Source organism: Seriola aureovittata, chromosome 21 (assembly GCF_021018895.1).
Source record: "Seriola aureovittata isolate HTS-2021-v1 ecotype China chromosome 21, ASM2101889v1, whole genome shotgun sequence".
In the NCBI taxonomy this organism is placed as follows: domain Eukaryota; kingdom Metazoa; phylum Chordata; class Actinopteri; order Carangiformes; family Carangidae; genus Seriola; species Seriola aureovittata.
Window position 1 is genome coordinate 8,323,025 of NC_079384.1, and position 14,648 is coordinate 8,337,672.

Sequence of the window (14,648 nt, forward strand, 5' to 3'; positions counted from 1 at the left end):
AGGAGGGGTAGGGGGGATTAAATCACAACACTGCTCTAGTGATTTGCCAGCGCTTTAGATTTGATGGAAAGGGTTGCAGAGAGCCAGTCAGAGTTAACAGCACACTGAAGAGACGATGGGTGCATGAGGGCTCCAACAGGACAAAAGGGAAGCAACAAGAAACACACTTTGTTCTACAACTAAAAGTTGCCCCAACAGTTCTTTGGGTATTGAAGAAATTAAAGGGACATATCAACAGGTAAGATAAATATGCATATGCAAACATTTGTGTTTTGATCAAGCGCAAGAGCCATACATTGAGAATCAATAAGAAAAAGCTAGACTTTTTTAATAACTGTTTTAATGATAAAATCACATTTTGGTTTTGAGTGGTTGACCTCTTGACTAGTTGTTTTGATGTGAATGATTTTTCCTACTGTCCTGTGAATCTGAACATAACCATCACCCCCGAAGAAGCAGCTGATAAGAGTTACCTATATGTAAATAGATGCCAGTAATGATTTTATTTTGTTCACCATCAAGACAATTACTATGGCCTTTACTCTATTTCTGATTCCAGTCAAAAACGTTACTTGTGACTTACATATTACATGTACAGTATATTCTGAAAATTATTTAAATAAAAATGTGGGGATAAATATTCATGGAGTGTTGGCCTCAGTGTTAGCCATATTATACCTGGCTTCCTTTAAAATGCCATAATAAGGAGTAGTCATTCCAGAAAACTCCCCATGGTAGTAAAGAGGGACTCAAATAGTGGCTGTGGGAGAGGGGACAAACCCCTATTTATTCAAGCTTCGAGGATCTGGGATTGTGGATTAATATTGTAGTACTGGCCACCAGAGTTTAATCCAGTTACATGCATCGACAGTGACGAGAGAAAAATGGGATGGGACAAACGTGGGAGTGAAAGCGTGGGTTATGGGGTGGGGGAGATGACAGAGAGAATGAGAGTAACAGAGGGATTATTGTCAGCCATGTTGAGCATCTGGCTTAGAGATGTCCTTTGCTCTCGTACTGTACTGCAATGCATGGACATAGGGATTACACAGGATACATATGAAGTTGTGTTATCTCTCACTGTAGGGGCCAACTTGACAGAGAGCATAACAGACTAACACAACCTGAATAACTGCACTGATTCTGCTGTTTGGATAGCTGACATGAGGTTGGTCAGTGCTGGGGTCCGGGCCCGGAGGGCTGCAGAGCCGTCTGAACCAGAGCCCGAGGAAGCAACGGAGCCCGTTCATCATGAACACTCCCATTCAGAACACCATGAGCACTCCCATACAGAACATCACCCTGGGCACGACTACAACCATATGAAGAACAAGTTCATGAATGAACTCAGTCATCTGCCAAGTAAGCAACTTCTAGAAAACAAAACTTTACTTGTTGAAATGAAGTGTGTATCTTTGGTTATTTTTAGGAGGAAATCCAGCCCTATACAGACTTCACATCATGATATATAAATATTATTTAACATTTGTGTTGATCAGTTCAGACAAGCTTTTTCTTATGAACATTAAGTCATTCTTAAAGGTTCAAGATGTTGTAGATATGAGCCGAAAATTCCTACACTGAGCTACTGACAGTGTGTTTTTGAGGTTTGAATCTAAGTAGAAAATTGCAATAAGAATTGTTTTCCCTTCAAACTTTAACAACTACTGCTGAGGTGCCTTGAGTAAAGCACTTAATGACAAACTGTTTCAGTCCTGTTGGTGGCTCCGGTTGAACGGGGCCACTCCCAGCTGGGAGTGTGTTATTATCTGATTGTGGTGGGGGGTGTTGCTGACAACACACATGCAGGCTCAGCAAACTGTCCCCAGATAAAGCAGTGAAGAAGTGTCATGTTTTACTGAAGTGATGTCAAGCATTTTGCCCTTGGTTCTGCTTTGTAAAAGCAGTTAATGTTCAATGATATTGTTGGAACTGATGTAGATGATAGAGGTAAACTGACTTACCAAAGTGGATTTTTCAATGATGTAATCTCAAGATGTAAAGATTTAAATCCTCTTGAAAATCCTGATGTAAAAGACCATCAAGCTTTTACAAAGCCTTTGATAGAGAGGGTAGTGTTTCAAACTTAGCATGTCTAAATGAAGATCAGATTCAAATATGTTTTGAAATGATTTTTCCACATTATGTTACTATTATGAATGTAAATAACATCAGGTGATCAGACCTCCACTCCCTTCTGCCTTTAATAAGCGTTGAGTGAATACACCTATTTTATTTTGCAGTTCCCATGTGGGCAGTAGGAGCCATTGTTGTGGTGGTCCTGGTATTGGTGGCATGCTTCATCTTCTGTATTTTCAAAAAATGCTTTGGGAAAACGAAAAAGCCAAAGAAAGTAAGGGAAAGGAAAGCAGGACGCCGCAGAAAAGCAAAGGAAGGTGAAGGAGAGGCTGGAGAGAAGGTATTTGATTAATCCATTATTCCATGATCTTACCTGATACAGATCTTGATGATGATTATCCAGCGCACTGATGTTTTTTTTTTTTCATCTTGTAGGAGGGGGAGGTGAAGAAGGAAGGGGAGGAAGAGGAGAAAGAACAGGAAAAGTTGGGTAAGCTGGAGTTCTCCTTGGACTACAACTTCACAGATTCCCAGGTAGGTGCTGTGTGGAAACAAAATCATTCATATTAATGATTGGAAGACTATCTACAACTATCAGAAATAAATTCCTACATAATTTTCATGACCATTTAAACCTTTGCCTTACACTGGTCATTCTGACACCTATTTTCTTTCCTCCGAAGCTCATAGTGGGTATCCTTCAGGCTCAGGACCTTGCTGCTATGGACATGGGGGGAACCTCAGACCCCTATGTCAAAGTCTTTTTGTTGCCAGACAAAAAGAAGAAGTACGAGACCAAGGTTCAACGCAAGAATTTATGCCCTGTTTTCAACGAGACTTTCATCTTCAAGGTACGGTGCACCTGACACCGTAACTTCGTCGACTTGATGTTGTCTATGTTTTGTTTGTTCTTTCTCTTCTCTTTACGTCACAGCTTGTGTTGGTGTTCCAGGTTGTTGATGACATATCACTTTTTACCCCTCATGAGGCAGAAGTTTGGCCTATGTCTCTACTCCCCCTCGTCTTTAGTCTTTCATTCCCTGAATGGCGTCTGTCAAGGTATCCCTCCTCCTCCTGCAGTATGTTTTTAATTGTATCCCGTCACTATATGTTCTTTGTTATTGCCCGAATTTGTACGTTTTGTTACATGTAAACAAAATTGTCTACTGTCGTCCTTCGCCTATTGTTCATCCCAATGTTGTAATAACTTCTTTTTTCTAGATCCCGTATGCAGAGTTGGGCGGAAAGACTTTGGTGCTGCAAGTTTTTGACTTTGACCGTTTCTCCAAGCATGATATGATTGGTGAGATAAAGATTCCCATGAACAGTGTTGATTTGGGCCAGCCAATGCAACAATGGAGAGACTTGGAGAGTGGTGAGAAGGAAGAGGTATGATGTATTGTGTTTTCATTTCACCTTGTTCCAATCAATGCAAATTTGGAAGATTAAAGTTTGCCATGATAAAAAATATTCAAAATATATACTTTTTTTGGTATTTATTATAACTAAATAATATATTATATGCAGTTTTATAAAAGATGTCTGCAATTTCATTTGATGGGACATGATAGTAATCCATAATATTTCCTTTCAGCAAGAAAAACTGGGTGATATTTGCATTTCTTTACGGTATGTACCCACTGCTGGGAAACTGACAGTGAACATCATGGAGGCAAAGAATCTGAAGAAAATGGATGTTGGTGGCTTGTCAGGTAATCTCGGCTCTATCTCAGATGTTTGTTTCTATTTCTCATTAAAAATGGACTTCTTCAGCAAAGATCAGTGACATGAAGAAGTTAAATTGCCCCACAAAACACAACTATAACACCTTCTTTTCCATTTCCGCAAGATCCATATGTGAAGATTGTTCTACAGCAAAATGGAAAACGCATCAAGAAGAAAAAGACGACAGTCAAGAAAAACACGCTCAATCCCTACTTTAATGAAAGTTTTAGCTTTGATGTCCCCTTTGAGCAGATACAGGTAGGCTGTGTCATCACATCAATTATCAGTTTGAAATGTAACAGACAGTAAGTGTTGATGTAGGGAATAAATTTAATATTTGACTACACATTTTTCTTTTTTGTTGCAGAAAGTACAGGTCGTCATCACAGTGTTTGACTATGATAAACTTGGGAGCAATGACCCCATTGGAAAGACCTTCATGGGTTATGGAGCTACAGGAGTCGGCCTGAGACACTGGTCAGACATGCTGGCCAATCCCAGACGTCCAGTAGCCCAGTGGCACACTCTTCTGCCAGAAGAGGAAGTTGATGCAGCAGTCAAAGCAAAACCTCGCTAGAGTCACTCCTGCCTTGTTTCAGGAAACATACTGCTGATATGTTTCTTTGTGTTAACCCTTATGTTTTCTCAATTTGCATGTTCAGTTTTCCATACATTCTGTTTCTTTTGAGGTACTTTATATGTTTATACGTGTGCGGGTGTGATGTATTGATATGTTTTTTGACATTTGATTGTTATTAGCCCTTCTCTGCCCTATATACCTGTTACACCTGTAAACCAATATGATTTGTATACATGGGAAACACAAAAATGTAAAGGTGCAACTCTTGCGTATGCTCTTGCATGGGCTTAGAAATATTTTGCGGTATAAAGGAAGGTTTTCAAGGTTATTCTGTTTTCTTCTGAGAAGTTGGTTGACCCAGAAGACATGACAGAGCTTCTACATCTCATGTTATGTACGCTGGACCTTTTTGCTCATTTTGCAGCACTGTTGTGCACCAGAGTCCTGGAAAATGCTTGTTGTAATTCTCTGGATCTTTTCAAATGAAAATAAACTTACAATGGCCAGTTTCCATTAATTCTCTTGCTATCTTACCTTTAATGAAATTAATATTAAAAGGTATTTAGAATTAGCTTATATTCCTACTGATTTGCTGTAGGAAGCGATGAAAAGAAATTGTAAGCGTTTTACAAATTACTCTAGAAGACTACTAGAGAGGTGTAAGATATTATTACAGTGTTACAATATATAATATACTGGTCTGTAAAGTGAAACATATAGACTACTACTATCAAATCCAACCATATCACCGGTAGACGTCGTCTTTCTCCCTGTGTGAAAACTGTTGTTGCCTAGCAACAGAATCCAAACTTTAGGTTCAGACGGTTTCCTGCAAACTTTACTCAGTCAAAATACAGCCTGTGAGGTGAGTTTTTCTCCTTTATGCCAAGCTTGATAGTATCTGGTTGCAGCATATTTTTTGGTTTTATCATCAAATTGATGTTAGAGACGTGTTCGTCCACCTGGAAAACAGCTACATTTATAAGCTAGTTAACATGTCGTTTTGTAGCGTTAGCCAGCGTTTGTTAACGTTCGTGCTAAGCTAAACTATCTCCCACGGACACTGAGCCAGCAGACACCCTGTTAAAATATAAACCTTATGATGTAAAGTACTTACAGTCAAGTGTACAGCTTCGTTACTCTCTTTCGGTCACATTATAGGATGAGTGCTGGACGAGCATCTGAGGGACCTGGCTGCATCTCCTGGTGGGGCTTCAGTCCTGCGCTCGACTTGCTGAGAACGGGTGAGAGCCTGTAGAGCAAGAGGAGCTGAAATGATTCATTGATCAATCTATTAGTCGCTTGAAAAAAACAAATCACAATTTTTCTGACATTTTACGTTTTAGACAATCGGTCAGTAAGAAAATAAGAAGAAAGAAAGTTATTGACAGACACATTGATAGTGAAAATAATCGGTGGTTGCAGCCTTACAGCACTGCTAGGATGCCTAGAACAAGGTTTGCTTGTTTTTTGCATTAATTACTTGACACTGAGAAAAAGTGGAAGCAGTTAGATAAAACACAATTTGTGATTGCTGTAATAATAGCGACCCAAATGATATGTAGTAAACCTGGGGCTTTTGCAGACCCTTGGAATCTGGGGCCCCTGTGCAGTTGACTGTATTGCCTGTATGATAATCCAACCTTGAGAGCAGTCATGGGTTTATGCAGTGGTGGAAAGTAACAAAGTATATTTTCTCATTTTCAGAAATATTGTAACTTTACTTTTATTGGACAGCAGTACTTACTCTTTGGATTAAGTTTTACATACAAAAACATATGAGCTGCTTATAAAATATAATGCATTGTTATAGATTAAACTGCCCAATGGTAGACTGTATGACGAAGTTAAAGTTTGCTTCATCTTTTATGACCCAATAATATAATAATTTAACACAACAGAAAACAAGTTTTACAACTTTTCATAATCAGTACTACTGAGTATTGAGATTCAGTACCGGACCTTAATTTGTAGTATGGCATGTGGGATCTGCTGTATGCTCTGTCTCTGTCCAGGCCCTGTGAGACATGAAGAGGAGGTCAATGTTTTACTGGTTGGAAGTGGAGATCCCCGTCATATTTTGAAGACCATTGCTGGTTTGCAGAATGGAGAAGGCCTTCATGTGAGACTCTGGCTGTTAAAAGTCTTGTTAATCCTGCATATTGTTATACTCCACTGTGATCTGCTGACTTCTCCTCGCTGCTCCACGACAGGTGTGGGTGATAGAAAACAGCATGGAAGTGGTGGCTAGACAACTGCTTCTCCTCTACCTGGCACTGATGCCCCAGGAAAGCATGGGACTCAATGGTGAGTGGGACAATGTTAAATTGTTGACTTTAAATGAAAGATGTGTCCTAAACCCACAGGCTGTCTTATGCTTGCACAGAGAAGACAGAGGTTTACCTTGAGGTGTTTGGGAACAGTGAGATCCGCAGTCAAACAGAGGAAATACTGAGACGTGCAGCATCACAGCTCTCTCTGTGTGTTACTGAAACAATGGAGACAGCAACACACCCTTGTCTGAACACAACTCTTCTCAAGGTACAGCAAGCATGTCCCTCTGTGTTTTTGCAAGACCTTATGATTGTACATTTTCTGAAATCTGTCACTGAGGCCTTTTCAATCAGATGCATGTGAAACTAGTCTTGGTATATGCTCCATAATGGATAAAATGCTGCTGTATAAGCGCTCGACAAATTTAATTAAAGTCTACTGATTTCATACTCTTTGAATATTTCTATTCAAGTTCAAGGAACGAGATGAGCTGGACAGAATATTCAAATTGTGGATCAGGCCTCAGTTTTCATCATCTTCATCTGAGTCTTCTGGTCCTATTCTCATGTCCAAAGCCTGGGATTATCGGGTCAGGCAGCACCTTGGGACGCGCTACGACTCCAAGAAAGGCTGCTTCGATTGGGACCTTACAATGAAACTACACGAGAAAGGGGTATTTGAACATTTTTTTGTACTTTCTCTCTTTGTCTATTAAGATGTGCTGCCAAAATTATAATTTTTCAGTAATTCAGAGTCTTATATAGTATGTTACGGTATGGTAGCTCATTCTTTACTAATTCTGTGTCTGCAGTGTGGTGTCATCAACAAACAACAATATGTGCAGTGGAGAGAACGGGGTTTGGCATTCGAAATGAGGGAAGGTGCCTACCAAATAACCAATGCAAGTTTGCTGTCATTAAGAGTGTTCAGTCAGGTGAGGGCTAGTTTGTTTTTTGGATGCTACACAATGCAGCAATAAGGTGATACCATTAAGAAATTTAACTTTGTGTATGTGTTGATAGAGAGGAAACAAAGTGGCTGTGAGGGGTTACTGGGGAGACATAGTATCCAGTCCTTACCTCTCGTTTGGCATTGAAACTGATGACAAGAGCCTACTGAAGAAACAGAATGGGCAACATATCAAGGTAAAATATACAGCTGCAATGGCATGGATTATATGTTTTGTGACATTATATGAATGTTTGTTTTTTGTCCTCCCTCCTTTTCCTCACACCCACAGACAGCCCAGGATATCTCCTTTGCAAATGTGCAGGCATTGTTCCAGTCCCTGTCCAGTAGACGGGGCTGCCCCTCTACTTCTGAGCCAGACACAGAGGGAGAGGAGCCATTATCACAGACTGACCAAAAATCCGTCACTATTAATGGTAAATGGCTATTAAAACCAGCAGGCCAGTAGCTTTAGATAATTGGCAATATAGTGCACCTTAGGACCAAAGTAGCACTATGACAAAAGTAGTGAAAAGGGTCTGACTGAGGTGAAAGGTTGTCTTTGTTTATATTGTATAATTTGTGGTCTCAGAGGATTTTAATGTACGTGTTTAGGTAGAAGTGCAAATGGGAATAGGATGTTAAAGTTCTTCATTGTATGGTAGACCACTTCCCATCGTGGTGAAGCCTGTTTTAATGCTCAGCACACAGAAAGCAGAATCTGTGTATGAAACTTGATGGTTTTAGTACTGAATTTTCTCAAATCCTCTTCAGACTTGATGCACCTGAATGGGATCTCTGTGACCTTCCTGCCTCTGGACTCACTTTACAAACTGCCAGAAAAACAGAAATATTCCCAATTCTTCAACACCATTTACTTCTCTACCAGGTGAGAGCTTTTATTACCCTAACTACTAAAAACATCATTTTATTTTTATTTGTATATAATATTTATATTTTCTTTGCACCATTCAGTCACCTCGACTGCAGACTACTGATATGACTGCTGACCGTGTTTCATTTCTGTGTTTCTGTCTCTCTCTCGGTCTGTGCTGTAAAGCTGTGTGCACCAGTTGGGCCCGACGATGAGACAGATTGCAGCACCAGACGCTGTGGTTGTCATGGAGTTGGCAAAGTGAGGGTTTTTATAGTAACAGGGCTTGTTACCATGGTGACAGTACAGTCACCAAGAGTGCAGCGACTCTGCTATGTAATTTGCTTTTGTGTATCAGATATCTTGTGTACATATCCCAAATTTAAGTTCAATGATGAGGACTATTTTAGAGAGTAAATGATGGCTGTGAATGGCATCTTTGTGTCTAAGTTGCATTTGTGTATCACTGTATATCCCAGGTACATTTTGGATCTGAACAAAGAGCAAGAAGCAGGCTTTGCAAAGAAAGTGGTGAGCATCGCTCTGGAGGCTGGATTTGAACCGTGGCATGAGGGGAAGAGTGATGACGTCCATGCTGTTTTCATACCACAGAAGAAGTAGACGTGCTTAATTTCAGCACAGCCGTTTACTCTGCTCCCGTTGTCAGTATCTTTACATTCACTTGATGCACCAGATTGTCAGTCAAAATGACATTGTTTCACAGCACAGACAATTTACAAGATCTTATGTAGACAGAATTCATTTGTCCTTCACAAGGAAGTTTACCTGCTAATGAGTTGCAACTGTGCAGTGCTAGCTATTCATTCTGATTTGGTTTTTAATTGTTCTACTTATCATTTGTGATAGAAGCTGTGTATTTTTCCATGTTTGAATTTTCAATAATAATAATGAATCAGATTTAATTTCCAATTTGGTTGACACTGATGCAAAATGTCCATTTTATTTATACATGCATTTTATTAATTACAGATTTAATTGCAAGTGGATTCAATAAATGTCACACAAACATCTATCTTATCGCTCTTGAATGACGAACACTGCAAATTGGCTGCAATCTCATCCTGAGACAAGTGAACTGTCTTCTTGTCTCTTTGTGCCTCCTGCGTGAGTTCACTTCCAGCGTCCTCCAACTTTCCCTTTACCATGGACTTTTTTGCTGCATTGAGACAAGAAAAAGGTGTCAATTATGAACAGTCACAGAAATGACAAGTGTGATTGACAGGATGAAAACAGAAGTTCTACTTCTCTTTTTGCCCTACTACCTAAATGTAAATATGTAAATATTTTAGACACGGCACAGTAAATACAGGGGAGAATGTCAAAAACTTTGTGCAAGTGTGTGTCTGTGTTCGTGCATTTCCTGTGCATGTGTAACTTTCCATCCATCTGTGGTACATTTACATAGTCTATGCAAAGTAATTTTCCACAATGCTTTGCTTTTTCTTTTCGTGGTGTGAGATGAGCAGATAGACTCACAATTTCTGCGCATGTTGGATTCTGTTGAGGAGAACATTTATCTGAAAAAAACATAATAATCATACACAGGTTCTGATGTCACAAACGATCCATTTTTAAAATCTCAGTTTTGTATATTCTCAGCTAAATGGCTCACCTCATACTTCTGCCTCTTCATCTTCTCAGTTAGGTCAAATTTCTCTGACTCCAGCTGGTAGATCCATTCCCACATGTCCTTGGCTCGCTCTCTAAAACACAACAGCATAAACAACTTGAGACGACAGAAACAAACGCCCTGTAAAATCTTAATTAAATTGACTAGCTACTGTTTTTTGCAGCAGCTTTAAATGATACGTGCCAGGCTTACCCAGCTGGCCTTCCTACAACATGGTGCTGGTTTAAAATGTAAAAAAACATTTATTTAAAATTAACCAAAATCTACTGGCAAAAAAAAAAAAAACCCTCAAAATGCACCAGTCTTTCATGAACCTACAACTGACCTCAGGCCATCCTCTCTCAGATTCTCAATAGCCAGTGCCTTGCGTCTCTCTGCCAGAGTCTTCTTCTTGATTTCCCTCGCAGTTTGCCTTTTCCCTCGCCTCTGCTCTGCCTGCAGGAAACAAAACACACCACCTTCAAGGATGATCACATGCAATTGGACTTTCATGTAGCGTACTCCTTTCAGAGGGCACCAAAAAAGTAAATATTCTCCACATTCTTGCAGTATACACACAGTGACACATCTTCCCACAGATATATTATTCTGACCTTGGCCAGGAACCCTCCAAAGTGAGCGCCCATGTTAGAGAGCACTTTCTTCTTCTTGGCCTCATCATCTGCCCTCTTTTTCGCCTCTTCATCCTCTTTCCTCTGCCTTTCCTCCTGAGGAAGTCATCTTCAGCTGATTACTGCCGTTTCCTGTACTTAAATTGCTCTTTTATAGTGTGTAGGGTCAAAATATTGTGATCTGAGTTGATTACTGACGTGTGTGGATTAAAAAACAAAAGTCACAGTGTTAAACATTAATTACAGCAATCCGTGTCTGTCTGTCTCGCTCTTTTTCAGCCCTCACTCGCTGCTGCTCAGCTCTTTCTGCCCGTCGGCTCTCCTACAATGGAAAAAGATATCTCAGCCAGACACCCACATACAGCTCTTTAATCACTATTATTTTGAATAGTCACTGTATCCAGGCAAATCTCTTTCAGATAAACCAGTGGGGGAAAAGAAGGTGGGAAAACAGAAAGGCATTACAATCCTTTCTTTGAGTCCAATCAGCTCCTGTTCCTCTTTCTTCCTCTGCTCAAAGTGGACATCAATCAGAGTCTGCAGCTCCAGAAGATCTTTCTCCATCCTTTTCCTATGGATATCCTAACAGAGACCAGCGGATACACAGACAAATATTATTTAATAGTCTACAGTTTTTGTTCTGTAATTGTGTTCATTCTTGCATTAACAACAATCTTGAGAGAACCTACATCAAAGTCAACCCTCTCCCCCTCAGGGATTTTAGGGGCAGCAAGCTGTGTAACCAGTGACCTGTAAAATTACATGAAGTCATATCAACATAGATGTTTTTTTTTTTTTAACTGATCAGGTTATTGGTTGTTTTGTTTGGTTTTTTTGCAATGCACTTTGTGGTAAAATATGTGTTTCCATGTATTCTTACTTGTATTTGGGGCGTTCTTCTTCAACACGACGGCCAAAACCGCAACGAAAAAGTGAACCAGTTCATGTTTTATAAACCACAGTTAGATGTTAAAACCCAACATGTAAAGGCTGTTTAACTCTAAAAGGCATAAACGCATTAAGAAAATTTGAGTTACATTCATTACAAAACTGTACAAATCTGTTCCCTACAAAAGGGAAACAGTAAGCTCTTGTGCTTTACCACGCAACATAGTGGTCCCACAAACACATAACTAAATGCCACATGTAAACACTGGACGGATACTATGTAAATAAACATTTTTATCTTGGTTTTGATGAGGACGCCATTGTAGCGTGTATGAGTAGGTTATTTTCCTATGGATAGGTCAATACAGTTCAGCGTGACAGTCTCACCTCCCTCTCCCTGCTCCTCATCTTCCTCTGGAGAAACAAAGAGTGGCAGAGTGACTGAGTGGAGGGAAGCGATGAAACTGCTAGATGTATTAAATGAAAGAATGAATGTCCTTACCCTCCTGATGCACTCTAAATGAAAAAGAATTGAAAAGATACATCAGACACGCTATGAAGCAGAAGCTCATGTATTATAGCTGTAGAAATGTTTATGAATGAGAAATAAGTAAACTGGCAGGACTGGACTGACTCACCCATGATCTTCTAAATCAGACATGGTGATACTAGAGAGAAAGAAGAAGGTAACAGCTGTTTAAATTAGTAGAATACTTCTTAAATATACAATGCATAAAATTGTCTCCTGACATAAAATTGGCAGCTATAGTTTGTCTGATAGTAGCTTCTTTCTGCAAGTTTACATAAATAGCAGGATTTCAGCAGCATACATAGATCAAGTACAGGGTTTTTTTTTAACAACTTTAAAGATAGATTATGTCAATTTTGAAAGAGTAAAAAACAAAATCTTCCACTTATAAATGAAACGTTTAATTCACAAGCAATAAATCGAAATGTTACTCCAGTCAATACACTGAGGAGCTTTGCAGCTACAGCCTCTTTTGGTCTGGTAAGACCTGTGGCTTATGGTAGCGAACGTTACGGTAACTTTATGTAGAAATTGCTGTGTAACTGTCATGGTTATGTTTCTTTTCCATTTGTGCCACTGTTACACAACATTTTAGCTCAGTCAGGTCGACTAATGATGATGTGTTTAAAGAATCTGACTCGAAAATATTGGGAAATAAATAGAAATTCAACATCCTGTCATTGCCACTTGTCACTTATGGCCACAGCGGTCGCTGTTTTAGCAAAACTTAACACAGTTTCACTTTAAACATAAATATAAACTAATAAAAATCTAAAAATCATATTTGGTTACACACATATGAAAATCTGAATTCCTGGAACGGCGATCCTTGAATTGAATTTTAAAACTAGACCTTCTAATTGAATAATATCTAACTCTTTAATTGCGTTTTTATAGCCATTTAAAAATACATATAAAAATTGTGACCAAAATTCATGACTTGGTGTGAAGCGGCCACTGGAGATGTACTACATGTCCAATGCAGGCCAGTGCTTTTGTTCAAAGAATAAGATTAAGGGAAAGGCCATTTGAAGCTAATGATCTAGGAATAGAAGAGGCCAGGGGGACTTTTGGCCAGAGCAGTGTCCTGTTACCCAGGATAAGAACGAGGCATCAGCTGGCCAATCCTTCTTGTTTAATTTGATTTACAAGACAGAATGTGGGATGGAGAGATTAAGCTGGTCGGCTGGCTGCTATTAACACCAGCCAAGTCCTCTATTATCATTTGATCTACTCAGTGTCCCGGAACTGAAGGGATATCTCAACGTGTGTGGAGCCCCATAAATATTTTAGCATTCCTAACCATTACTTGTATGAATGCAGCGTCAAAACCATCTGATGAGCTGCAGTTAAAATGAATAAACCGAACAATGGATTTCTGGCTATAGATACACCAGCAATAGATCAAATTTTAAAACACTATTTTCAATTCGACAAGTGGAAGGCCTTCCAGACCAAGACTGCATGTCTTGTCTTTGAGTGTATTAACACGGTAGACCAAGCACCGACACCGCCCGAGTGTCCCACAACCCCTCATTGTTCATTTTTAGCCAAGACCTCAGAGTATGAGCATGTGAATCTGAATAAACATGGGCACATGGACAAAAGGCAGATGAGGGATTGGGAGAGGAATTCATCACATTGCTTCACTGTTGAATGTTTCTGGCCAAACTGGCTGACAGAGTCACACTCAGCAGGACAGATGGACCGAGAGGCCAAGGTCACCAAGAATAACTTGTCCTAAGGGAGCATTCCCAAAGTCTGAGTTATGATACACCTTTCTCAGCACCTGTTGTGTTTTGATCAAGAAAAGCCCACTGAATTGATTGTAATTTAGTGGAAATCCCAAAGCGCTGAATAGGCTTTTGAAGGCATAATCTTTCTGTTTAGTGCCATGAAAACATGAATATATTGTATCTCTGACACTGAACAAAGAAAAAAGTATATTTTCTGTACTACTACTAAGAATAAGTGTTTAGACTAGAAAATTCAATATTTCATCATATGATTGACAATTGTGTTTTATAGCATCTTTAATTTAAGCAGCTATGTATTTACTATTATTTAAATGTAAAATAAGTGATTTTTTGGGCCACTTAACGAGCAGCTGAAACATGCTGTGAACATAGCAATGACATATTAGCATATAACATGGCAAACTTGTTAGCAAGCAGCTGCTATTCACACATCCAGCGGCCACAGAGCAACGTTGGTATTCATCTGGAGTTGTTTTATCCGGCCACATATAGAATGTAAATTCTTCTTATATTTGTTTTTGTCTGTACCATAAAATATCTGGCTCTTTAGCTTCTAATTGCTAAATATGCCACTATTTTCACTAGCGACAGACATAAGCTACGTCTTCTAGATAGTCACATATGAGAACACTGCACATGAGGAAACACCCTGGGTAAGAAAACACAGAGAAAAGTCAAAACACTATACCTGCACAGGAAAAAAGAAAGATGTTCACTGAAGAAGAAGAAGAA

The 14,648-nt window shown here is 39.4% G+C and overlaps 3 protein-coding genes and 1 long non-coding RNA gene across 6 annotated transcripts; 2 read left to right on the top strand and 2 right to left on the bottom strand.

The window, feature by feature from the left end:
- Positions 1–1,128: 1,128 nt before the first annotated feature.
- Positions 1,129–4,889, top strand: syt5b (synaptotagmin Vb). The gene is made up of 8 exons (XM_056366534.1): positions 1,129–1,362; positions 2,244–2,419; positions 2,515–2,613; positions 2,763–2,930; positions 3,301–3,468; positions 3,674–3,791; positions 3,929–4,062; positions 4,172–4,889. The coding sequence occupies exons 1-8, from the start codon at positions 1,164–1,166 to the stop codon at positions 4,379–4,381; spliced, it is 1,272 nt and encodes a 423-aa protein (XP_056222509.1). The 5' UTR covers positions 1,129–1,163; the 3' UTR covers positions 4,382–4,889.
- On the bottom strand, positions 2,244–5,590 carry LOC130162738 (uncharacterized). The gene is made up of 3 exons (XR_008826302.1): positions 5,502–5,590; positions 2,453–2,620; positions 2,244–2,325 (listed from the first exon to the last, which is right to left on the bottom strand). It is a non-coding gene; the product is annotated as an uncharacterized LOC130162738 (long non-coding RNA).
- LOC130162733 (dynein axonemal assembly factor 3-like) lies at positions 5,180–12,834 on the top strand. Of its 2 annotated transcripts, none has more exons than XM_056366529.1 (13): positions 5,180–5,249; positions 5,546–5,628; positions 6,400–6,506; positions 6,598–6,691; positions 6,771–6,925; positions 7,131–7,331; positions 7,470–7,592; positions 7,681–7,803; positions 7,899–8,043; positions 8,381–8,495; positions 8,667–8,741; positions 8,960–9,142; positions 11,022–12,834. In XM_056366529.1, exons 2-12 carry the CDS (start codon positions 5,547–5,549, stop codon positions 9,099–9,101), a joined length of 1,362 nt encoding a protein of 453 aa, XP_056222504.1. In that variant the 5' UTR covers positions 5,180–5,249; position 5,546; the 3' UTR covers positions 9,102–9,142; positions 11,022–12,834. The 2 variants fall into 2 exon arrangements, with proteins under 2 accessions (XP_056222504.1, XP_056222505.1); XM_056366530.1 differs by lacking the exon at positions 11,022–12,834 and adding an exon at positions 9,471–9,971.
- Positions 9,435–12,391, bottom strand: LOC130162736 (troponin T, slow skeletal muscle-like). Of its 2 annotated transcripts, XM_056366533.1 has the most exons (12): positions 12,269–12,391; positions 12,133–12,146; positions 12,018–12,044; positions 11,623–11,641; positions 11,432–11,492; positions 11,208–11,324; positions 10,987–11,064; positions 10,725–10,838; positions 10,457–10,566; positions 10,114–10,204; positions 9,978–10,018; positions 9,435–9,657 (listed from the first exon to the last, which is right to left on the bottom strand). In XM_056366533.1, the coding sequence occupies exons 1-12, from the start codon at positions 12,289–12,291 to the stop codon at positions 9,612–9,614; spliced, it is 741 nt and encodes a 246-aa protein (XP_056222508.1). In that variant the 5' UTR covers positions 12,292–12,391; the 3' UTR covers positions 9,435–9,611. The 2 variants fall into 2 exon arrangements, with proteins under 2 accessions (XP_056222508.1, XP_056222507.1); XM_056366532.1 differs by lacking the exon at positions 12,269–12,391 and having other exon boundaries at positions 12,133–12,202.
- Positions 12,835–14,648: the final 1,814 nt, after the last annotated feature.

Excerpts from the sequence above, each read along its gene's own strand:
- syt5b (XM_056366534.1), top strand. The coding sequence starts at position 1,164 with ATGAGGTTGGTCAGTGCTGGGGTCCGGGCCCGGAGGGCTGCAGAGCCG. Across the intron at positions 2,931-3,300 it reads ACGAGACTTTCATCTTCAAG|ATCCCGTATGCAGAGTTGGG; the intron begins GTACGGTGCACC and ends TCTTTTTTCTAG. Across the intron at positions 3,792-3,928 it reads GGATGTTGGTGGCTTGTCAG|ATCCATATGTGAAGATTGTT; the intron begins GTAATCTCGGCT and ends CATTTCCGCAAG.
- LOC130162733 (XM_056366529.1), top strand. The coding sequence starts at position 5,547 with ATGAGTGCTGGACGAGCATCTGAGGGACCTGGCTGCATCTCCTGGTGG. Across the intron at positions 7,804-7,898 it reads AGAATGGGCAACATATCAAG|ACAGCCCAGGATATCTCCTT; the intron begins GTAAAATATACA and ends TCACACCCACAG. Across the intron at positions 8,044-8,380 it reads AAAATCCGTCACTATTAATG|ACTTGATGCACCTGAATGGG; the intron begins GTAAATGGCTAT and ends AATCCTCTTCAG.
- LOC130162736 (XM_056366532.1), bottom strand. The coding sequence starts at position 12,202 with ATGAGCTTCTGCTTCATAGCGTGTCTGATGTATCTTTTCAATTCTTTT. Across the intron at positions 12,045-12,132 it reads ATTTAGAGTGCATCAGGAGG|AGGAAGATGAGGAGCAGGGA; the intron begins GTAAGGACATTC and ends TTGTTTCTCCAG. Across the intron at positions 10,205-10,456 it reads CTGAGAGAGGATGGCCTGAG|AGAGCGAGCCAAGGACATGT; the intron begins GTCAGTTGTAGG and ends GTTGTGTTTTAG.